The sequence below is a fragment of the Tachypleus tridentatus genome, chromosome 8 (assembly GCF_004210375.1).
Source record: "Tachypleus tridentatus isolate NWPU-2018 chromosome 8, ASM421037v1, whole genome shotgun sequence".
Taxonomy (NCBI): domain Eukaryota; kingdom Metazoa; phylum Arthropoda; class Merostomata; order Xiphosura; family Limulidae; genus Tachypleus; species Tachypleus tridentatus.
This window is the reverse complement of record NC_134832.1, coordinates 22869028-22895778: the sequence shown is the minus strand read 5'-3', so window position 1 is coordinate 22895778 and position 26751 is coordinate 22869028. Positions and strand designations below refer to the sequence as shown.

At 33.0% G+C, this 26751-nt stretch overlaps 1 protein-coding gene across 18 annotated transcripts in view; it reads right to left on the bottom strand.

Annotated features, from left to right (window-relative positions):
* The window catches only part of LOC143258664 (protein PALS2-like), a 113782-nt gene that overhangs the window by 26000 nt on the left and 61031 nt on the right, over positions 1 to 26751 (bottom strand). For 13 of the 18 annotated variants that reach the window (XR_013032451.1, XM_076518012.1, XM_076518011.1 and 10 more), the window contains 6 exons: positions 11393 to 11514; positions 10770 to 10922; positions 9810 to 9965; positions 7973 to 8048; positions 5067 to 5215; positions 3762 to 3893 (listed from right to left, as the gene is read on the bottom strand). Coding sequence is in view for 17 of the 18 variants with exons in the window: in XM_076518012.1 (XP_076374127.1) it covers positions 3762 to 3893; positions 5067 to 5215; positions 7973 to 8048; positions 9810 to 9965; positions 10770 to 10922; positions 11393 to 11514 (788 nt within the window). In the remaining variant the exon portion in view is untranslated. Of the gene's footprint in view, positions 1 to 3761; positions 3894 to 5066; positions 5216 to 7972; positions 8049 to 9809; positions 9966 to 10769; positions 10923 to 11392; positions 11515 to 16310; positions 16600 to 25297; positions 25523 to 26751 lie in introns of those variants that run through there. The other 5 variants (XM_076518013.1, XM_076518017.1, XM_076518026.1 and 2 more) reach the window with 3 other exon arrangements.

Sequence of the window (26751 nt, the reverse complement as noted above, 5' to 3'; positions counted from 1 at the left end):
ACATAAACCAGTCACTTTTTCCACTGAAGTTTCTTCAGTGTAAATTTCATTAGCTTACTGAAAACAGAAGGTGCATTAAACAGACCAAATGGCATTATGTGAAACTCACACTAATAATTTTTCATGCCAAAAGAAGTCTTATATCTGCTCTTGTCATCAAGATTCATTTGTCAGAAAGAAGACTCCAGTTCTAATGTGCTGAGCCATCAGGCCCTATACAGTGCAACTAGACACACATCTGTTCATGGAAGTGGAAAGGCATCAACATGAGTTACCACATTAACCCATCTTAAATCAACACAGAACTTGAGCATACTTTCCTTGCTTCTGATAATCAATTCTGGAAATGACCAAACACTCTCTGAAAGCTATATGATTACATTCTTTAACACCCACTATCTCAACAGTTCATCAGAGAGGCATACATGACAGTTGTTTAACTGGATGTGTATCAACTGTATCTATGTGATATTGTTTGACTGTTTGACCCAACTTGCCATATGGTCCCTCATATACATTGTCCTACTTACCCAAAAAGTCTGAGTTGTTTCCACTGTGCTGAAGCTAGATTGCTTGCAAAATCCTCAACTACAGTTTAAAAATATGTTGGTAGCCATGTAATCTTTTTCATCAGCCTTGGTTACTTCCACTTTGCTCTCCCTACTGACAACCATTCCAGTATGAAACTAAATAACTGATCATTTGTAACTACAGAACACCATCAAGACTTCACCTGCCTTTGGGCAGATAACTGCCAAGTAAATGCTACTTGCTTTTTGTGCAGGAAACAGTATATTCAATTAAAAGGGCTTTGTTACCACATCACCAACACACAAATCTTTGTCATATTAAACCACAAAAATCATTTGTGTACATCAAAGATCTGTGATTTCCTCTACAACATACATTTGTGCAATCTAGCTACTAGCTGTTTTTTGGTCTGGTCTGGTAAGAATTAGATATATTTCCCATAGAATACTAGTTCATTAGTTGCACAGGCAAAAACTGACCAATAAGCAGCATGTCCATCCCAATAATACTAATGCTAAAACTGAGGTCAGTAATAACAATCTTCATTCTATGAGCAATGCTGCCTAGACGTAATCAGAAATTCACCTCTCTAATAGAACAACTATCCTGAGTGATGGTTTTGTTTGTAATGTCTGATATATTGCAAGATCTAACTGCATTCTAGTTGCTTCTTTATCAACTAGATATTAGCTATCCACTAAAACCTCATATCAGTTACCACACCTGACTTGAGTTCAATTAGTTCTCTTGAACTAGCAGAAATATTTATCACTCGTTGATGACTCTCTGCATCTGCTAAGCCATTAATCAAAATTAATAGCCTTGTTTTTGTTTTCCTTGCTACTTGGCATGTTACAAGTTCACTCAAAAGTGGTCCACACTCCATAGGTAAATCAGACATTTTGCTCTTCTGTTTCAGGATGAAGTTTAGTTAAGGTAACACCAGCATAGGCTGGAATAAGAAAACCATTAACTAAATGGGATAGTCCTATCTATTCATTGAATATAAATGTGGTTGCATCAGAGCACTTGGATGTGTTGGTACATGCTTAAGCCTCAGTTAGACTAAATCTTGGTACTATGTGGCTGTATGGCTAGGACAGTCTGTTTGAGATCACTACTTCACCTCTTCACTACAAAAATTTCACACACTGAGAGTGTCTCATCATTTCACTGGGTAGCCTTTCCATAAACTGATCAATGAGAATGCATTCATGATGCACTGAAGTCACTTCATAGCATGCTTTACCATGTAAATGGCAAAGATCATTTCTATGAGTGGACAAGTTCTCTGTGGTACTTTTCTCCCAAGGCTTTAACTTGACCCAGTAGATTGTACAACTTTTCCGTCTGGTGGAACCTTCAGAGCAACTCGACAGTGACTGTCTCCCTGTCCCAAAGCTATACCTCTTTCAAGTAATAGGGGTGGATAGCCCAGATTCAAGGTAAGCTTGCTCTACAGACCATCCATTCTAAGTAGTTTACCTCTTTTAACTGCTTCAGGAGATTGTCAAAGTCATCCTTTTCTGCACCTTTGAATTTCAAAAGCAAGGTATGTTTTACAAAGCACATACGATCCTGTGGTTGTAAGCAGAACTATCCCTCATGAGCTCTTAGCTACAAAATGACTAAAATGTCCTGAATGTTGTGGGTATAGAATGCTTAGGAACTCCAACTTTTGAATTTGTAATCTATCCCTGGTCCAGAGTGACTAAGCAACTAGTTGTTATCAGCAGATGTTTCATCCATGATCTATGGCCACCATGGCAAAAAACATTCCAATTCAGAATTTTCACAACAACACTATATGATGCTTGCCATCTTGTGCTGGCAAGAGGTTCCTGTTGGTGGCATCTCCACTCTCTCCTGTCTTCTTTGGTTGGCTTCAACTACAGCTAAGATTAAATCACTCTAGCTACAAAGGCTGTCCCATCTGGTCTTGAAATAATCAGATGCCATACTAGTGATACAACTCTCAGATTAACACATATGGATGTTGATCCTCAGTAAAAAGCATGAAAAGTTATTCCAGGTACACCAGACACTGGAAGCTCTCCTTCCTGAGTTGTGGGCTGTAATTAGAAAGAAGGGAAGTTTGGTAAAAGTTCTACAGAAGAGAACTTCCTTCAGGCTCAAAAACTCTCTCAAGTAGCTACTTTTCTTCAGTGATGACTCTTCATTTTGGTTGTAAATCATTCAAGTTGTGTAAAATACCATTTCCTCAAGAATAAAGGTTTTCTGAAATTAATGACTCAAGAGTTGCAGAAAAGAGCAATACATCACCAAAAACTCCACAATAAGATATCTTGTGATTGAGTCACTAAAATTTCTCTCTTCTATCCATTTTGTAGATATACTTTCAGATCAAACTGAAGTTTCTTCGAGTGATAAATAAGACAGTTCTACAGAATAAATCAAAATTTGGGCAAAGTATTTATTACAAAGTAATTTTAAGTTTATTGAGTAACTGTATTCATGAGAAAGTAAATTGAGAATGGATAACCTTGTATAAAAATTTAATGAACAGTTTTTATTATTTACAAACACAAGCACAATGCCTGTACTCGCTTGAAATGGTCACTTTTATTGGATCAAAACTATTTTCTCTCCTAATAAATCCTGTGTAAAGTAATTAGACTTTGGTATAAGATTTACCCAGAGTGACTAGTATTACCCACATTACAGGTCATACCCATTAAAACTTAAGGGAGGTCTTAACCTTGAGGTATCACCTAATCTACCATTAAAGGACACTGCTGTATAAACCAAAAACAACTTAATTTTCTTGACCATTTGTTATATGAAAGATGCACTACACCTGAATAACCGACAATTTTTGAAACATTCTATATTAAAACAAAAAGGCAGAAAACTCTTAGTATAGCTACATATTTTACTTGTTATAATGAGCTGCATAATAATACAAGTGCATAATCATATGATTTTTGTTTTTTTAGGAAAATTAACTTCTACAGAATAAATACACAATGTTTCAATCAAGAATTATGATTTTTTTCTTATTAAACACCAACAAAATTACAAAAACAAAAACAACAGAATTGGTTTGTCCTGTATGTTTACTAATGAAGGATGTATCACTTGTCTTCTATTTTCCTAATATCATTTACCGAATTAAAAGTAAAATCACACTGAAGCTCTTAAGTAATTTAATACACAAGCAGAGGTCAAATCTGTAAATCACACAGAAAACATAAAGGTTTCATATTTACCTGCCACCAGTTTGGGTCTTGTTGATTCAAAATTTCTAAAATATTTCCTTGCTTGAAACTTAGTCCTATTTCTTTACATGGCAAAAGGTTGTCCTTACTGGGATCATAGTTATATAAAGCTTTGAAATAGCACTGTAACAAAACAAAGTTATATTTTGAAACAGGATTCCATATATAGTTAAAAATACCCTGTTACCTATCTGTGTAGGTAGTATTAGCTACCAAAAACAAAGGTTTATAAATTTTTAAGCAAAATTGAACTATGATCGACTGAAATCATGAGCACATAAGTGATGTTTTTACATGTTTTAAAATACACTTTTTCCACATACACATGCTATCTTGAGGATGTAGTTACTGCTATTATGATATTAATTTCAATTTCTAACACAAATAGGACTACAAAATAAATAGAAATGAGCAATGAGAACAGTATATTGCATTTCAGGCTTCAATGAATTTAAGCACATGACTCCATAAAGTTCATAGGACTAAAACAATTCTTTAAGTATAGGAAAGTGAACGTTGTATAAAATATTTAATTTGAAATAAACTACAATCAATCTAGTAATTACATTTAGATAAAACAAATAACATAAAATATGCCTATATAAATGCTAAACATACTGTAGTAGATAATATACCAGGTTTAATTCAAAAGCATTGAACTATTCTTACAATAAAATCAGAATTTTGTGCAGCAATAAAAAACTAATCTGGGAAGTGTAAGAAATATATAAAGTTTATTAACATAAATTCTTTTTCACCAGAAATAAATGAGTATAAGTAGAAAAACAAAACATTTTTACATAAAATGGAAAATACACATGACATAATTAGTAGCATATCACTCTAACTGCAGTTAAGCAGTTTTAAAGTTTGTTCAATAGCAAAAACATTTTACATAAATTGTGTAATAAAAAGTGTAAGATACATACACCAGTAGGAAATATTTTTATACCTACTGTTAATCTTGCAGATGTATTTCACTATGTTTGCATGGACTTGCTTCTCAAAGATAATAATAGTATTACTAATTTAAAAAGACATATCACTTCTGAAAAGTATCTAATTTTCAAAAGTTTAACACTTTCAAAATATATATATATATATAATTAAGTACTAACGTTTACAGATGCTTTAAAAGCTTGAAAATATGCAAAAATTAAATATTAAAAATTTAATAAGGAGTATGAAAGTACAGAAGTTAAGAGATCCTTTTAAGGTTATTTCCAAGTTTTTTGAAGAAGCTTAAAAACGAAATTAGAATATACAATATCATTATAGATACTGAGAACAACTTACACGTGCAGAAGGAAAATTGTTTTGGTATGTTGACATAATTTTAAATGTTATACTTCCATTAATATCCTTAAGCTGTTCCTGAAGTTGTTGAGGGGTGTGGACTTCAACCCCATTAACTTCCATTATAATATCACCAACATGAAGAAGACCTAAAAGTGTAAGACATACATTTTAAAACAAAAACAAAATTAAAGGAGTTAATATAAATTCTGTTTCATTATACATAACTGTTTTAAGATTACTTAATTATTGCTATCATTTACACAGCTAAGTTTTTCATATTAGTTTCAGTATGTTACTTATGTTAGCAATTAACAATGGTTTATAGTGTAGAGATCTTATGAAATAAAAATCATGAACCATGATTGTAAAACACACTGCAATTTTTAGTTAAAGAGTTAAATAGTGTTAGGAAAAAGAGAATATCTCATTTTTAAAAAACTACACCTTCTAAATATTTTTGCATTGACACTACAACTATGAAAATTAGCATCACTTTATTTAGTTTTGATAAAGGGAATTTATGCAATGCAATTTACATTAGTTGATACTTTAAGTTATTGTAGTATTTTTAGTTAAAAACTATTTTACTGGCAAGTATCAAAAAGAATCTTTTGCAATAACTGTGGAGTTCACTGAGAAGATTTACTTCAATTCTGATGACCAAGACACTTCAACTGAGTAAATAAACAGGCTGGAGAAATTTTCAACTAACAAACAAGACAGCAGGCAGTTCTTCCTCTCCTTTCTAGTATCGTTCAGTTTTGAAGAGTTTCTTCTCTTGAGTAAGAATAACACAGTATATGTATGCTTCTGTTTTTTTATAGCAAAGTCACATCTGGCTATCTGGTGTGTCCACCAAGGGTAATCAAACCCCTAATTTTAGCATTATATATCTGAACACTTAGTGCTGTCCTACTAGGGAACAAAGTTGTATGATTCCATTGTTAAACATATGTTGTACTTCAGTACTGACTACATCTCTTATGCTACAAAAAAAGCTGCATGATGGCTTTTTAATTGGACGTGCATCACATGTATTTATGTGATGTTGTGTGACTATTATTCAACCCAGTTGGCCAAGTTCTATAAATACATTAGTACATTACCTAACAAATTAATGAGATACTGCAGCTGCATTCAGTCTAGACTGTTTGAAACATCCTTAACTAGCAATCTCAAATTTGTTTGTAACTATGTATATGATTTTGGATATGCTACAGTGAGTGGATACAACCATATCATTTCAATTACCATAAGTTACTTCCAATTTGCTTACTATGCAGATGAACTTCTCAGCATATAGCAGGATAACTAATTATACAGAGTTGCAGGACACCTCTGAGACTTCATCCTTGTTCAGTGAGATCATGGTCTGAGCTAAACTACCTCCATTATGGACAGGAAACAACAAATTTCATATACTGGATCTATCACTGTGTTACATGACACCAATGCATTAGACCAAATTTTAAGTAAACCACAGAACACCATTCCTGTTAACAGGTGTAAACCTGTGTAACCCACTGATCCTGAGGTTAATCTTGTCAAAAATGGATAACTATGCCACGGAACATTAGTTCACCAGTTGCATAAGCAAAACTAAATGATAATAGCTCTACAATATATCCATCCTAAGGATGCTGATGTCAGAATCATAATTAGCAATGACTATCTTCATTTTGTAAACAAAATATCCTAGACATAATTGAAGTATGACCTCTCTATTAACATCTAGTTTATTTCCACTTGCCAAAAAAAGAGAAAAAAAAAAGTCTTAAATGGCTCAAGTGGTGGTAGTGCTCAGATCACCCGATATATCTTGAGATGTAACAGTATCATGATCATTCTTATGTTGACTAAGAACTCTATCTCGTACTTGAACAGGTGCACACCAAAAGTCAACCAGTCCAGAGAGGACTGGCTGACAACCACACTATTTGGTGAAACTTGTTTATTTCCCTCCTACAAGTTGGTAGCTAGGCCTAACTTGCTCCTCTAGTTTCCTGGAGTTTTAGCAACATATTAACTGCTTGCTGTTAACTATTCTGTACCATTGGTTAAACCTTATAGCTTTATCTACACTGCCATTTGATACAGTATAAGTAGTTTGCTCAAAACTGACTCAATGTTCCACATACCAAGCAGACGATATGCATCTCTCTTCCAAAGTAATGTCCTAGCAAAGGCATCAGTTGCGTAAGTTGTGACATTGACATATAAACCATGGAAGGGCTGGGATAGCTTTATGCATTTACTAGCTACAAATGTAACTGCATCACATGCTGAGATGGATAGGTCATTGGAAAACTGGCAGTATAATGTAGATGCCTGGGTAGTATGTTTTGTTTTTTTAAGGTGAAGTCACTGCAACTGCTGGTCTGAAGTTTTCACTTTGTACAGTACTGTGACAGAAACTGCCTTTGTAAGAGTAAGAAGACCTCTGACACCCATGAAATACTGCATTGTGTGTATCTGCATTATTGACATGGAATGATTACTTGTATTAGTTCTTCTATTTTCAGCTGCTTAAGCTAAATCTAAGTACTAAACTGACTAAATCCAGTATACTTTCACAAGAAGTTTCATATTTAACCTGAGTGACTAACAATACCCATATAAACTGTTAATCTCATTCTATCAGAGGTGAAGCTGTATTCTCAAAATATCATGTGATCAACCATTAAAGAATATTGTCATTGATGTACTTACACAACATGGTGTTTAAGTAATACCATTCAGGAAATAAACAGGTAGCTATAAGTAAGTCAATTTCACAGGTTCTTACCTTGAGTTATTGCAATTTGCATATAAAAGATAAATTCAGAATAGATACTAAAATATCAAACGCTTGAATAGTGACCACTGTGAAAACATATATTTTATATAAACATTTTTTCACCTACCTTGCCGATCAATTATGCCTTCTGAAAGAATTCTTGCTATTACAAGATTATCACCTTCACTTTTAACAGTAACACCCTGCCAAAATATAAATTCACCAGCAAACATAATGTAATCTCAGGCAAATTACAACACAGACAGTGAAGAAAATGTACACATATTAGAAGTACATGTTTCTATGGCCTAATGGAATTAAAAACTAAAGAAATTAAGTGTATTTCATTACTTTAGTGCAAATTTACTTTGTTTTTGCAATGTACCTACAATATAAAGAGCTTAAAATCTGTAAATAATTTATATATGCTCATTTAATGTGCATTAAAAACAATGTATGTGTACATAATGCTTCATATTCATTTCATTAGGCACTATTTTTGAAATGATTTAATCACATATTATCCCAAATTATCATTTAATATCACAAAGACATTGCAATATATATATATGCAACTTTTATTATATATGAGAATACACTCTAATTAAAATCTCCATAACAAGACAGATTGCAAAGTTATAGAATATATAGATTCTGCTGAGAATACTTTCAATTCTAAAGTATAATAAGTCAGTGATAAAAAAATCGTTTTCCAAATATGCTAATTCAGGGTTTAAAAAAGAATTTAATTCAGTGATAACAAAGACATTTTTTATTTACATTTCTTAAGACATTTATTTCAATATTTAAATCAACTTATATTAATAAAATTTACTATTTATGACAAGAATGAAATTAATCCATTTATAAATTGGGGTTTTACAAACTGCTGATCCACTATTAAAACTCAAAAGTTTGCTGCAAGTTCTGATATCTTTTAACCAATCAGTTAAATAAAAAATGTTTTATTATGAAAATTAGTAACCTGTGCAATAACATAAAAGTGAATTGCAGTCCTCAAACTTGCTCATCCAATAGTAAATCAATGATAATCCTTGTGGTCCAATGCAATTAGAAATAGGTTTGAAATTTTGAAATCTACTTTTCCAATAATAATAAACATAACATTCATTTAATGACAGAGTGTTGGCATTCTTTTCCTAACTATGAAATCTTTTGTATTGTTGGACATTTTTATGTTTTATTCAATAATTCACCATGTTCTGTTAATACCAAGTCTCAACAAATATTTTTAGATCTAGAAACCAACACAAAAACTCAGTAACCAGGTGTGCCTAACCTAACTCCACTACTGTTTGTAGTGGAAAATGGGAGCTGCAGATGTTTATTTACATTTACAGCAATAAATGCATGCTCACACTCACATGATATAAACAACTACTTGATAGTATTGCTTAAACTAACTGCCTTTAGACCTACCTGAGTCTAAGCATATGCGATGATCAGTTGAATTGAGATAAAAAAGAAAAACAAAATGGCATGAAATTAGTAACATGTTGTGCAAGTGCAGAGCTTCATTCCTTAACAAACATGAAGAAGTGCTAAATTTGCCATTAAAATGTAGAAACAAAGTTCAATTTAGGACTTAACAAATGAGAAAACAGTTCCAGAACTCCAAGAATCCAGAAATGATCTAAACTCAAGTTCTATTTAGCACAACTCTATGCATGAATAAAATGGATGAAAATACTAGGCACTATGATGAAACTTTAAGTTGCCATGGTAGCCTGGCACCCAAGATTTGTCCAGACCTGGCTTGCACATAACTTTTATTAACAAAATAAATGAGCTTTGTGATTCTATCTGTTGATTACCTCATTATAATAAGAAAAAATGACACTGAATGATTCATAAGCAATGTTACAGTCTTTGAAACTAACAGCATCAGACATTTACCACATAAAACCAATTGAGACATAGTTTTCGTGCTGTTCATAACTTACCAATGGTTCATTCAGTTGCTTACTTATCCCAACCATGCGGATGGCCTCTCCTGTCATTCCATTAGCAGCTGGTGGAAGAAGAAATGGCAAGGTTTCAGTAGGAACTTGTGCTTTATAACTTTTGGTGGCAATGCTGTCATGGGCTTCTATCAATGCCTGAAAATAAATGAAAATCAAATACACAATACATACTTTGCATATCCTGTCATCAAGAAATAAAAATACCTAAACTACACAGATATAAAATAGCTTCAAGTTAGAAATTTTAAAATGAAAACCAAGTACATGCAAAACAATGTTTGTTTCATGTACACTACAAGATGCAAATGAGGTAGCTAACTTGATACAGAAATATAAATCTCCCTCATAATTTGTAACAACTACTAATACTAGATACTTTATTTACAATATTACTTCTCAATGGCACAGCAGTATGTCTGCAGACACACAAGACTAGAAACCAGGTTTCAACACTTGTGATGAGCAGAGCACAGACAGCCTACTGTATAGCTTTGTACTTAACTACAAACAAACAAACAATTTATTTTTCTCTATAATGAAAAAAATCACATTGGCAAACAAGTTGTTTTGAGACTTTAATCTTTTTATTCCATTTAGATATCTTTGGCATTGAACATTTTACAGCTACTTACCAATCTGTTTCTTACCCCAATGTTAAAATATGCTTATATTTGTTTATAACGTACTTTTAGTCAGTGAACCACCTTTGATGTTTTTATATCTTAGTATCAAATGTTTTGATATATTTTATAACTATGAACAAATATTATATCTTTTTTTTTTCTATAATCAAATACAATCCTTCTTACTTCAGTAAATGAGCCTTTAATGAATTAAAATTCAATGTTTCTTTACAGCAGTGTCATAATTTGTATTTGAACTTTATTGTGAGAAATGTTTCATTCAAAAACATTGATACTCTACACATCAACATATTACCTGTATATGTGGACTATGCAGAATATCAGCCAACTCCTGGGCAGGATTACTACCCAACTCTCTACATATGCCACTGACAACATGTAAAAGATCAATGTTTTCTGTTCCCATGGGCTCAGCAACTCCACCAGTTTCCTCCAACCTGTCTTGCATCTTCAATATTAGAAAAAAAAAACACTTCTTATTTAAATTTCATCTAATTTTTTGTTTAATATTTTCTTTATTCTTTTGCATCACTAAGCCTAATTGTTTCTCTCATACTCCCTTTCTCTCTTATATCTTCTAAAATTACTGCTCAGTTAAAACTGTAAGGATTCAACCATTAAACTTCTTATTTTATAAAATACTAATGTTATTAAGTTAATGAAAATTAATAATATTTTACTTAAATAAAACAAAAAAGAAAAAACATGCGGGTGAGGCGATTTTTTACATAGAAACTACAAGCTACGTTGTTTTGCACTGTATAAGTATCTTTTGTAATACATAAACGTTAAAAATTATTTTAAGAGTGTTTGAATTGATAAAACAATTTGAATATAGATGTCTTGAGCTGCATTTTCAAAAGATTCATGTTCCTACTGTCAGTTATGATAATTACTATAAATTTGTTTTCAACTTACTTTTACAAGAGAACTCATAACTGCTGAACTCATTAAGCCTTTCAGAAAGATCAAGTCTGTGTCTTGTACTCCACATCGGCCATTAAGACCTTCAATGTTATTCTTAACATGTTGAAAAGCCGCTGCATCAGCAAATAAAATAACAGAAGAAAAATTGTTTCAAATATTAACTAACTTTTAAATTAAGAACACATTTTTGTTATAAGTTCAAAACTTCATTATATTTCAAAGAGCTCTAAAATCATTTTAATTCAAAGTTGTTTAACTACCACAGAATTGAACAGATTATAATGAAGAAATATATTTATTACTGTTCTGCCAACAGTATCAGAACATCCCTTAAAAACATAACAAAGCTCACCTAACAGGATCCACCAGTTAGCATAAAAATAGAGACATGTCAGATAAGTATATTAGTACAGTTAAAGTAACTGCAAGGATGCAGGATGGTATTAATTAATGAATATGAAGTAGATCATAGATTGCTGAAAGTGTAAAACATCAATTTGTAGAATTGTTACAGTGTTTAATAACATGATTTATCTGAGTCCATTTAGTGGAGTAGCAAACTCCAGACTATGGCAAAGAACAAAACTTCAGATTAGCAAAAATGTAGTTGAAACATAAATATGATTTTTTAAAGCTCAACTGTGAATAACAAGTACCAAAATGTCAGCACTGCAACAAATTCAATGTAGTCTTAAGTGAAAAAGTAACATATTTGAACCTCATTGTTCAAACAAAAGAACTGAAATACACATTGAGCCCCAAGACTGCTTAGAAGATTCAAGTATTCAATACATTTTGATGATGAGTGATTAATTCGAAGAGTGCTAATAGACTCTTTATTTGTTCTTTGTCTGATGGTTGAATAGGAAACTACACACCAAAGGTATGAGGTGAATACTAACTTTACTTGCCAATAGTGAATGTCACTGTTGAGGCTTTTATGGTAGGAGTGCAAACTTTGTATGAACACAGGATCTGTAGATATAATAAACAACTTTCATGAACTGTATTGTAGTTTTCTTGGTTTTTATTTGTCAAACATTTATTCCAACAATATCCATGCCTGATTTCAAAGAAGTTATATTAATGGCTTAACCTGGCCTCTTCAAAGTTAATACCTAGTCCCATAAAACATATTTAAAATCATCTCCATGATTTAAATCAAAAGGATAAGACACAGCTTTTGGCTGAGTGGCCATAGTTTTTGTTTTGTTTTTTATAATAATGATTCAGAAAGAATTTGTCTACCCTGGGACTATAGCCATTTTATAGATCAGATGGCAGAGCAGTAAGTCCAGAAAGCTTTCACAAACTCTAGGTCCTGTGTTTAAGCTTTGGTCAGGATAGAATACTATTTCTGTAAAAACTGTCAGTTAAATTTGAAGCCAAATGTGCAGCTCAAGTGTTGTATAATTAGTTTAGATGTTTGTTGAGTTGAAAGCTCAAGGTTACTCTTTGTTAAGTGGGTGAGGAATCTGTAACCCTGATAACTCAGTTGGAAAAACACCTGTTTCAAAGGAAGGATTTGTGGAGAACACTCCCTATCCTCACTCCCAAAACAAATTACCATGGTTTTGTGTTTATATATATATATGGCTTCTGTCTAACCTTCCTCACAAGTTAACACATACTTAATAGAAATATCTTGTCATGAGTCATGAGTAAAAGTTTAAAACATTTTTTATTGCTGTCATTTTACTCACGCTTATTACAAAGTATCCAAACAGCAGAGTCCAAATAAATAGTACATTTACATTTTAGTAAAATATACACAACAAATATATTGTTTATTAATATTTTAAATGAGCCAGAATAATATAAATGTAAATAGAGAACGTTTTCATTTCTATTCAAATAGTATTTCTTACTAATGTGTCAATCCAAACTCATTCTATTTCACCTATGTTTGTACAAAGGTGCTTAAAATAAAAATTCTTGACTTGTAAGAAGCTGAGCACGTTTTAGACAAAACCAGTTGTATCTTGGCTTTTACACAAGATATTAATGTAAGAGAAAGAAAAATGCTTGTTCTTAAAATTAAGTATAATCACTATCATGATTGTATGCATGTATTTAGAGTCAAAATAATCACACTGTAATGTTCTTGAAAGTATTGATTCACCTATTAGGTAGAAACTACAAATAACAAGAGGCATGGTCAGAGAATTTATCACAAAGTTAAACTAAATTTCTCAGACAGAATTTCAATCAGAAAGGAAACTGAACATGATGTTAAGGAAAAGTGAAGCTAAATATTTATTTGATCAAAAACAATCAAAGCAAATGAGTGTACAGAAAGATAGATGGAACTTGTTCTGAAAATCTCAATATGTCTCTGTGTGCATCTCTATATCCAGATTGTGAATGTATGACATTATATAAACAAAAAATATTAGCAATATCCTGGCACTTCTGATATCATTGGTTAACCTAAATTAAAGTAAAAAAAGTTTAGCATCCAAGCATTTCTAAATTTAAACATAGCATTGTTCCCACAAAAATCTGATAGAAAATCAGAAATAGGTCTCTATATTTGTCATCCCTGAAAAACTACTAAAATTTCTAGGTGGGAAACATGTCTTGGGCTGTAACTAGCCCATAAAATAAGCTCAGTACTGCATAAGGCAGATTTCCTATATGTAAAAGTATATAAACACAAAAGCTTGTCACCTAAGATATTTGAAAATTTTGTTAAGTTAAACAGTTCATATTTCTAAACTGAAAGAGAAATAAAATGTGATATTCTTGCAAGTATCACAATATTGTATTTTGAAAGATATCAAATAAGTCTTTTCAAATACACATAATACTGGGCAACAAAAAAAAATTTTTTGCTACTAGAAAATATTCAACTGTTCCTAAGTAATCTTTTGATACTGATTCTACAAATAATTTTCAAAATTACTGATCACCTCTAATTTTTGAGTTATGATACATTTATATTCTTATATATCTTATATATCATATATATTCTTATGTATCATGAAAATAACTTTTTCTTTAATAGCTTTATTTATTTATTACAAATTGCATTTAAGAATGTATAATCTATATGCTATAACAAAATATCTAGAATCTGTAACAAAAGCCAGCAAGTCCCCCATGATTCTTTGATAGAGACAAGTCACAAGTCAGATCATTTAGATCTTTTTGTGTTATCAGATGAGGCAGTTTACATTAAAGTTCCACAGGAATATAATTACTAAATGAAGAGGATTAAAATACTTCATTGTCTTCTTCACAAAAAAATCTTCTCTGTCCCAGTTCAATGATGAATGTGGCACTAGAAGACCATCCCATGAGGTACTGATTTCACTGCAGATACATTATCTGGATATTCATTGTACTGTTGAATTTTGCCTGAATGTCCAGAAACATTTGTTATGCAAAAATTAGTCACTTAGATGATAGTTCATGGGAACTGTAAATGGGATACTTATTACTTTTTCTCTTTTTATTCAGATACTGTGTCAGAAGAGATGTGAAAACTGCACAACATACATAGGAAGGCCAATATTTTCTTGGTTACAAAACTTACAGCCAAAACAGTAGTAGTAAGCAACTTTTACTTTGTGTGTAATTTTTCCTTTGTGAAACTGTAATATATTTTTCACAAACTAACAGTTAAAGGTAAGAATCAAATCAATCAATTAAAGCATTAAGCTGTTGGTACAAAACCTAAGTTAGAAACAAGCTAGTAGTAAATTGTGTAAGTAAAACAGATGCAATAGAACAGTATGCACAATACTTAACTTAATAATACTGAAAAAGATAAGAATACTCCCAGATAATAATCGTTGGTATTAAAGTATACAACAACAACAGGCACTAAAAAAATAATATATAAAATAGCTAACTGTGATAATTATAAAAATTAAAAACACTTTCAAATCCATGGAAGTATATTTTCTTGGACCCTAAGGTTCCATGACTAACACAAAATATCTTTCGTACTTTCATTTATGTAAATTAAACAGTGTAATTAGTTTGATAACCTTTGTGCTGAGTTTATAAAGAAATATAAGATATTAAATGGATATTAAAATTACAATAAGTAGATACAGTATCATGCAAAATTAGATTTCAGACTACTTTTAAAGAACAATGGAAAGTAAATCATTGGTAAAACATGAAAATTTTATCAATCTTCAAATTTAATACAACAAACACTCAGCAAAAGTGCTTGGGTTAAGCAAGCAGTTAATATTTTGTGTGTGTTCCCTTTTGTTTTAATAAATGCAGATAATCTTTCAGGCATTGTTGCACCACATTTAATGAAACTGTACTTTGGAATTTTACCCTAAGTGTCTCTAATACACTCCCATAAAGTTTATTTAGAAGTAACTTTTAATTTATCAAGTTTATAATTGACCAAGTCTCAGATCTGCTCAATTAATCTGAGATCGGGGCTCTTTGGTTAAAATCAGTGATAGTCTTCCTTCTATCCTGAAAGATGCATAAACAAAGATATTTAACATCAGTACCAATGAATTTAGATGTTTTGCTCTATCCTTTCCTATTTTCAAATTTATCTGTTTTGATCTGACAATTTATGATGTACTTAAAGAGTGTTTGTGGAGCATTTCAAGTTTGCAGCAGTTTGTCAGAGTGCAACTACAATCATGTATAGCTTTTATGTGAACTCTATGCTCTACTGACAATCCTCTGCTTTTTTAGGTTGTGGCATGACTATAAAACTTAATATAAAATGTTAAACACTCTTTTTATCTAGATTTATTTTTAAAGTGCTACTAAACTGATTTATTGTACAGGGTGTTTGGAAAGTCACTGTTTGTTTTGTCTGTTAATAAATATACAAGTGCACACCCTGTATAATGTACTGCAGAACTCTTATGATATTCCCTTGGCAGAAGTTTATGGAAATTCTAAGAGTGATAAGTATTCTCACCCTGACTCATTCACTTGTCAACAGGGATCAGTGAAGCACCACCACAGTGTTGAAATTTACATTCTGTAATGACCTAAAAGAATTAGCCCCGTGAAATTGAAAGAATGACAAAATATTATCTCGTCCTATCACTTTGGCACAGTACTGTATATTATTAGGGAACCAGATACATGGCACGCCTATTTAGTGAAAACTTCTTACATAAAATAAAGTAAGCACGTGATATATCACGTGACTACCTAAGCACTATAAACACAAATGTCGGAGGTTTATGCAAAAGTGGACAGAGAATTCTTGTATAGTTGGTGTCTGTGACTTCTTGACCATAAATTCGAATAATAAACACAAAGCGGAAATTATTTACACTATAGATATCATCACAGTTGTATCTCAAACTATAAATAATTATCCTTTCTTGTCAAAAGTCCACCGATTCAATTATTTTAGAATCCAATTGACAATAGTAACTATTTTTCTGTACTCTTATCTTTATATCAGTGAATAATTCACTTAGACTACTCCATGAGTTACCACAGTTGTCTCCTGAACAGTAAATAATTGTCTCCTTTTCACCAAAGTTAACATACACGAGTTCAGTTACTTTAAAACACCCTTTAACAAGACAAATTATTATTCGTATGTATATCAAACTGTGAAACTCACTTTGAAATATCACCCTTTATGATTAATCACATGACCGCTAACTTCATGTTTTCTTTCATCAAGTAATTTCCTGAATAAACTGCGCTAGATTTTTTCTTTACTTCTTAACTTGTACTCCCTTAGTATTTATACACTGATCGAACTTTCTGGGAAGTACGCAATCGGTACTGATTTAACGATACTCAACTAAGGTAACAAGAAATAGCAAAGGTTTGAGTAACGTGACGTCAACAATATTTGTAATGCCTCGACCATAATGTTGGCCCAGCATGGCCAGGTGGGTTAAGGCGTGCGACTCGTAATACGAGTGTCGCGGGTTCGCATCCCCGTCGCACCAAACATGCTCGCCCTTTCAGCCGTGGGGGCGTTATAATGTGACGGTCAATCACATTATTCGTTGGTAAAAGAGTAGCCCAAGAGTTGGTGGTGGGTGGTGATAACTAGCTGCCTTCCCTCTAGTCTTACACTGCTAAATTAGGGACGGCTAGCGCAGATAGCCCTCAAGTAGCTTTGCGCAAAATTCAAAAAACAATAAAACAATAACCACAATGTAATTGCAAATACAACATACGACTCTTACCGAGTTACATAATCAAACTTCTTATAAATATCTTCTTTAAATTGATATACTTTTAACTCTTGTGTTATGAAAAAATAAACAATTACTAAATATCAACTCACAAAATAAATTAAATAATACGCCTACGTTTGTTTGTTTTGGAATTTCGCAGAAAGCTACTCGAGGGCTATCTGTGCTAGCCGTCCCTAATTTAGCAGTGTAAGACTAGAGGGAAGGCAGCTAGTCATCACCACCCACCGCCAACTCTTGGGCTACTCTTTTACCAACGAATAGTGGGATTGACCGTAACATTATACACCCCCACGGCTGGGAGGGCGAGCATGTTTAGCGCGACGCGGGCGCGAACCCGCGCCCCTCGGATTACGAGTCGCACGCCTTACGCGCTAGGCCATGCCGGGCCAATACGCCTGCAATGAACAGCTTTGTTTATCCACCAGTAACCAATGAAGATAACACTACTTTATGATAGTCAAGTGTGTCTGTACATCCCTGATACCCTTGGTGCCATTTCCTTCATTTTCGAGATAGTCAAAATGATGTCCCGGAGTACGTACTATTGCATAATATCATGACAAACACTGTAAAAACTTAAACAAAAGACAGCAAGATCAATCTTAGTCCAGACATTGTGACAAATGTTCCACAAACCCTTATCTAAACATGGATATCAGCTTCCAAAACTATATTTAACGAGGTCAAAGCCATAAACATTGGTTAAGATTGCATAGGGGAGATGGCAAGCAAGAAACCGAATGTTTTATTATGACTCCAGTTCCTTCAGACATTTTAAAAATAAAAACAGCTGTTTATTTTGTGAAGTGTGGCTGGAAACTTGTGAACTTTTAAAACTTTCTATGTCTTGTTAATGGTGCTAAAAGATACATCCAGTTTCATTATCTGGATGTTTTGGAGTCAAGAGTGTTGTCTTTTACAGTTAGTCTTTATTTTTGAATTTGAACATTGATCTGGGGTGTGGTTCTAAAACACTCTGTGTTGAAAGCTTTTCTGCTTCCAAAAGAAACACTAAGATGCCGCATATTTTTGCCTCCATTTTGTTTAATATTCCCTTTATACGACTAATTTAGTCACAAATCTCTTCATGAACTGTCAAATGTTCAAGAATATATCAAGATATAAACATATAGGTGCTAAATATGTTGTCCTTGACTCAATGTTTTGTACTACTAACGCTATACCACTGTATTAACGAAGAAAAATAAACAGGTATTGGCAGAGGTGCATTTGATAAGTGCTACAGTTTCCATGGTATAACTTATTACTTTCTATCTTTAATTTTTTATTTTTTATTTTGGTTTACAATTGAACTACTGTAGATTTTGGCTTGAAATAAATTATATCATTTACATCTTTATATCTGTATAATAAAATATTATTTTCTGTAACAACAAGAGTATATTATTTTTCTTTTTTGTACAGACTAAAATGTGTTTCAAACTGTTTTGCTTCTGCTAGCATCTACCATATATTGTTGTCTGATACATCAAACAGAGCTGTTATACATCTGTTCCACACAAAGGTCTGACATGTACATCAAACAGCTGCTAACAAACTACCATACACAGGTGTTTAAGAAACACCAAGGCAAAAAAAGAACCGAAGGTCGAATATTTCCAAGAATACACACACAGAAACAATCAGAATCGATTTCAACCATATTTTTATTATTTATATGAATACAGTTTTCAATAAACAAATAAAACATGTAGATGTACTTGTAATATTATAAATACAAACTGGTAAAAGAAAACATGAAAAATGAAAAAAAACATAAGAAAATGCACACTTTGTTTCTTAACAATACTATATTCTACGCCGTTAACAAATCGATAAAATTTTGATCAGATTGTCAATGATACGAGATACAGTGTAGGCCTAATAATTCTAGTCACATTCAAACCAACTATCTTCAATTTTATTGAAAATTGAAAAGGTGAGAAGTGTTATCCCGTTCATCGAACTCTCTATATAGCACACAAAATATTAGACTCGATTCAAATTCAAATTCTCAACCAAGTATGAAAAGATCAGATTCAATTTGACAAGGTTCTCTTATTGAATAGTCAATACTGAAAAAAGCAGAACGCCTATACAAACAATTAAAATATCTGATTAATTTTAAAGAATATTCTCTTTCTGTATAATCAACTATAAAAATATATATCAAATTTAATTAAAAGAAAGTTCTGTGTATACATAATCATATACATAAGACTGGACTCGATTAAAAGAATATGTTTTCTGTATTATAATCAGTTATGAACAGATTTGGTTCAATAAATTGATTGCTCTTTTCTATATCGTCCGTTGCACTCACGCAGTAGTAACAGGAAAGAGGTGTGAGTTTAAAAAATTCTAATAAAACTAATCTTGATCAGTTTGTTTCCCTGAACGGGGTCGAAGGCCTCTTGGAAGTGATCACCTGTTTTAATCACTCCCCTTCTATACATTAGTGTTGTCTGTTATTCAGTAAGTAGACACTAAAATGGCGTCACATAAGAGACAATTAACGTTGCAATTTGCAATGTTGAGACATGCACATGCCATGAATCCCGAGAAGAATCAAGCACTATGTAGACAACAAAACAGCATGGCATATGAACTTCAAAAGCAAGAAATAAAATTATTTATTACTCTTAATTTGCCCCGGCATGGCCAGGTGGTTAGGGCCCTCACACACTGAGGGTCGCGAGTTCGAATCCCTGTTACACCAAACATGCTTGCCCTTTCAACCGTGGGGGCGTTATAATGATGTTAGAGTCAATCCCACTATTTGTTGATAAAAGAGTAGTCAATAGTCGGCAGTGGGTGGTGATGATTAGCTTCTTTCCCTCTAGGGCGGGCCAAGCGTGTTAAGGCGTGCGACTCGTAATCTGAGGGTCGCGGGTTCGAATCCCCGTCATACCAAACATTCGCTCCCTTTCAGCCGTGGGACGTTATAATGTTACAATCAATCCCACTGTTTGTTAGTAAAAGAGTTGCCCAAAAGTTGGCGGTGGGTGGTGATGACTTCCCTGTAGTCTTACACTGCTAAATTAGGGACGGCTTGCGTAGATGGCCCTCGTGTAGCTTTGCGCGAAATTCAGAACAAACCAGACCTCTTAATTTTGGATCTATTTACTCTTGAAACAGAACATTTTTAGGGATCCTGCGAGAGTGCATCTAGTTTTTAACACATCTGTTACTGAAATATCATTTCTTGGTTTACTGACATCGGAACAATGAAACAGACGAGCAGTCGTTTATATATTAATTACCTGTTATTGCGCATGCCTAATTCTACAGAAGTATCGCTTTTTGTGTTTGTTTATACTATAACTCTTACTTTAATAAGACCGTTTTTATGATTTTCATTGCGCAGGACTGGATATAAGGAAACGGTTTATGCAATAGCTAGAATTATATAACAGGGAAAAATGTTTAGTCACACATAACTGCTGGCCTCTGTCACACACTGTTCTCTAACGTCCACCACAAACACATACACAGTGTTGTCTATCGTCCACCACATACACACACTGTTGTCTAACGTCCACCACATAAACACACTGTTGTCTAACGTCCATCATTCACACACACTGTTGTCTAAGGTCTAACATACACATACTCTTGTCTAAGGTCTAGCATACACACACTGTTGTCTAAGGCCTAACACACATACACTGTTGTTTACTGTCTACCACACACATTACTGTTAATATATATCATGCGCATAGTTGTTTTGCACGCATCTCAAACAGCTGCGTAATAACTACCCACACAAAGGTGTTTAAGGAACGAACACCTTTTTCCTAAAGAAAAAAAATCTGAACATAGAATAGCTAATTTTCATATTCATGGTAAATCTTAGTGAGTTGAAAACCAACAATGATTTTAATATATATTACCATAAGCTAGCATTTCTATTTGGGTAACTGAATGCTACTCATTCACTCTATGTTCTATGATATAATGTACAACTTCTACACTAATTACAAGTTCTTGTATGAGCGGTAGGTCAAATCCTATCACTTCACGGATATGAAATAAGAGAATATTAGAATCTTACGTAAATCAATAAATCCAATGAGTAGCAAATCGTTTCACACCACAAATAGAAACGCAACATACGTTTTAAATACATACTATAAGCATTATAAACTTTCGTACTTTTATTTAATAAATTCCGGATTAGTGCTCACAATATAATTTAGTAAAAAAAATTTGCTAATACAATAAACACAGGTATAAACAAATATTAATATTGACCAACTCTCTCATAGCGTTTTTTCAACTATATGTCACTCGTATCTTTTCAGTTATAGATTGTAGTTACTTGGATAATAACAGCTAAACAACGACAATAAATTTCAATACCAAATAAACAAGTATTTGGAATCTATTTCATGAACTGAGTAAGATTAACAAATAATGTCTTGCGGTGACGTTAGAGATAACCGTGAGCTCTAGATTTTAAAACAAAGTGATGGGCGGCATATAACTACAGCATAGTCCACTTATGTCGACGCAGCCAGAAAATATGTGAAACTTAAATACATTATTGTAAGTTATTGGCCTGTAGCTAGGAGAAGCAGGAACTTTTTTTTTAATTGTTAAGATGGACACCCTTAGCGCGTAAGAGTGCAAAATTATTAACAGAAGAAACAGCTGCACCCCCTCCTCTGAATTGGCTAGTGTCAAGTTAAAGTATAACACATATCGTATTACATCGTTTCTAATACCTCAAACTTTGAATGTTATTATCGTATAATTTACCTTCAAATAAATTCAGGCTTACCTCTTAAAAACCACATTTAATTAAATGCATGATAAACATAGCGTACAGCGACAAGAACAGACACTCTTGACAGTAATTCCCAAATACTCAAGTACAAAAAAAGATTAAGAAATTCAAGGAAAATTACTCTGGGATTTATTTATTCGATACACCTGAAATTGCAGTACTTATAAATACCTAGATACTTTAATACACATTTATTTCTGATTATTAACTTAGACTTAGAGAAAGCAGTGCGATAGGTATTTAAGCCATTGTTATTATATATTTGAATAACATAATCTTACAATTACACCATAAATCAGACAACTTAGACAACTTATGTTGTCTGATTTATGAGTTTATGTAGCTTATTGTTAGCTTTCCTGTCATATGCGAATTCTCTATTTTCATAAGGGTCCTGACAATAGACTAATGTACACTGAAGTATCCTGGTTATTAATATTTCTACAAAGGCAAATCACCATAGTAATCAGATGATTGTGGTATTTCCAGACCACCTTAACTTCCCTCAAAGTAGTCTGCAGGAACTGCAAAAATGGAAGAACTCGTAAGAAAGAGATTGGACACAGTTGTCTAAAGAATAATTATATTTATTATGAAAGGCCCATGTTGAACACGATCGGGTGCTTGTTGTTGAGAAGAGAAAAGGAGCACTATGCAGCCCCTCTCACCAGACTGAAGTAAAATGCTATGATGTCTGTGTGTTTGCGTTTTATTATAGCAAAGCTACACCCGGCTATCTGCTGATCCACCGAGAGGAATCGAATCCCTGATTTTACCATTGTAAGTCCGTAGACTTATCGTAGAACATACAAGTCTGTAAAACAATCAGTATCAATCTTTACGGCAATCTATGGTTAATAAATCTTGTCTGTGATAGAATCTAAAAAATTTATAAACACGTGTTAATAATCATGTAATAAGGAAACTACTTCTAATATTTCTCAAACAAAGAAACATTGATATTATAATATGGAACTGTACATGTAAAGGCTATGTTGATTCTGAAGGCATTGTCCCTATATTTCCTATACATCTTTTGAATGGCATGAATATGCATGTTTAACCATTGGAAGTTAAAGTTATTTACACTAAAGTGGTTTATTTATATCGTACTTCTGTAGCTACGCTTAGATTGACGAAGATCGCCGCCATCTTTTAACTACTTATAAACACTTTCACTATGACATCCCTAACGTCACATGAGGCTATTTGTGTCATTTCACATTGGGTTCGTTTTGCATAACTTGTTGGAAAGACAACATAAACTAATAGTATTTCTGTCCCCCTATAATAAAAATTAAACTTCTAATTTGTTTCTTACTTTATTTCTTTAATATTTTAGGATCTATTGCAATGCAATCAAACATAGGTTGATTGGATCTGATTCACTTAAGTACAAAGGCTCACTAATTTACTGCTCAACATACAGATGTGCACACCATTACTATTTTGTTTAAAGTCTGGCAAATCAAAGTTAGCACGTGCGAAGAGGGACAATTCTTTCAACTTTCGAAAGTATGGAACAATCTTTTAAATAGTTTATACATTTCGTGATGCCCTAATTATTAAGTGCTTACATCAATTCCAACTATTCTCAAAGCACGCGCAATCGATTCAATAAGCAATACTGTTTTCCTTATTATACATTTTACCATGAGTCCATACTACATTATAGGCCCGGCATGTCAAGGTGGTTAGGACATTCAACTCCCGATTTGAAAGTTGCGAGTTCGGATCCCCGTCGCACCAAACATGCTTGAGTTTTCAGTAGAAGGAGCGTTATAATGTGAATATCGATTCCATTGTTCATTGGTAAAACAACAGCCCAAAATTTGGTGGTGGGTGATGATGACTAGTTGCCTAGTTACACTGCTAAATTAGGTATGGCTATCGCAGGTAATTCTCGAGTAGCTTTACGCGAAATTCAAATTAAACCAAACTCCACTAGTAAAAATGTTTAAAATTTTCTCTTCTAAGATGCACATACCATCCACATTACAGAGGGCCACAATGATGTCAACAAAGGTGTCACACCCTAGAACAATTACATGGTTCACTATCAGGGCAGATCACTGCATCAATTCAAAGCTATGCATGTGCTATCTAAGCTATTCCCGCGACAGGTATCCAAACTCGATTTATAGCGTTGTAAATCCGCAGACATACTGCTGTGCTAATGGAAGCCTACAATTAAGAATAAACCCTAAAACATACCTAAGATACAAAATACTGTATGGAAGCTAACGATTTAAAAAACCTATACTATGCCCATATATTACAATAATATTCGGAGTTTGCTGAGCATAATTTATTAACATTAGCCAGACTCAAAATTGAAGAAGCTAATACGATGTTCAAATAGAATTAAATAGATTGTTAAAACATAAAACAGCAAAACTGACACAAGACTGGTACGTAAGTTGAACTATTTATAAATGATGATAATCAACTTCCTGCATGAAAAGTAAGCACATATTCAGCTGTATATAACAGTGATAAATAACCATAACAAAACAAATCCAAATCATTATGGATATGTAATTACGTCAAAATGAACAAAATATCATGCAATTTGTTCCGGATGTATAAGAGGTATGATTCTAAACTAAAATATTTTGGCAATAGTTTCCAAAAGTGATGAAGATATCCCATAATACCTCTAAAAATGCAGATGCAAAACAGCTATCAAAGAAGATCAAATGAGTGGCATGTATTAGGTGCTAACACCCATAACTTCCCAAACCCTACCACCGCTCACTGACATTCAAATATTAATAATGTAATAAAAATGATATTATTTATGAAGTCAAAGTAGAAATAGTTATTGATAATTAAACACTTAATTGCTACAACAACAAAACACTCAGTTTTCACCCACGAACTTTTTTTAATTACATCTTTTATACGTTCTAAAGAAATGGTGTATACATATATATATCTTACCGTTGTTGTCACAGTTGTCTTTCCTTATAAATTCAGTTTTATTTTACATATTCCTTACGACACTTATCTCTTTCAGGCCAGCTTTTATGTGCAGTTGAACTAAAAAGACAATAATCACAGCTGCTGTTCCTTGTTATATGTGATTGGGAGTGAACTGACTCAAGCTCTGGCCAGGAATGCTTTATCATCACAATAATGGACTTTTCAATCACAAACAAACATCTACTGTAAAGAATCAAGAAAAACTTGACAATTAGAGTTCCACCATGTAACTGATAAGCCCACGGGCCTTCATAACAACTCTTCAAGATTGGCATATATCTTTAAATCTAATACAGCTTCCTGTATTGAAATATACATTTAAAAAAATCATAAAATAAAACATCTAAACTACAGAAGAATGTGGATTCGGAACAGACATGGAATCTGAGAGAGCTGAATGTTATAAAGCTAATTTGTGTTCGAATAATTTCATACATTATTACCAAAATATTTTGAAAACTACTAAAATCTGCTACATATGTCTGCTTTAGTCTGCTCCCACCTTTAATACTCAGCTAACCGAGGTTACTTCCAAAATGGTGATATGCGCGTTTAACTTTTTTTTTTTTATTTCGCGCAAAGCTATACGAGGGGTATCTGCGCTAGCTGTCCCTAATTTAGCAGTGTAAGACTAAAGGGAAGGCAGCTAGCCATCACCACCCACCGCCAACTCTTGGGCTACTCCTTTACCAACGAATACTGGGACTGACCGTCACTTTATAACGCCCCACAATTGAAAGGGCGAGCAAGTTTGATGTAACGGGGATTCAACCCCGCGATCCTCGCACATCTTAACCATCTGGCCATGCCGGGCCCCTGCGCGTTTAAATCAAACTGTTTTTTTTATTATTATTCTTATATCCATGTTTTCTTTCCAGGTACTGAATTAGCATATTATTTCACCGACACTGTGTTTTAACGTTACTCTGCTTATGACATACTTCTTGGGCAGTTATTCAATGATATTCCTTAACTCTTAAACAGCAGCCATCATCAATTGACGATGCTACTTACAACATTCCTGCTATTTAAAAAGGTTTAAACTTTGATTCATCATCCTTCTATTCGAAATCATCACTGTTTTCAGCACATTATTTTAGATAGGGACGGTCTCAGTCATTTTGGAGCCTTGTGCAAAATTCAATAAACGGGGCCCCATAATGATAAGGAAACTCAGAAGTAAATTAAAAGGCATAGTATCGAGGGCCCTTCCATGTTTGGGGCCCCGAACAATAGCCTAGTAGAAATGACAGTCTATGATTTCAGAGTTACTATTTCGCAATTTAAGAGTACTTAAAAATTACTAAAAACAACACAACCTGTGTATAAATTGTAATACGCCCAGTTGACAAAGTTTTTATATAATTATAGCCAAGCTGCTATCAAGATGATAATATATCTATAATATACTT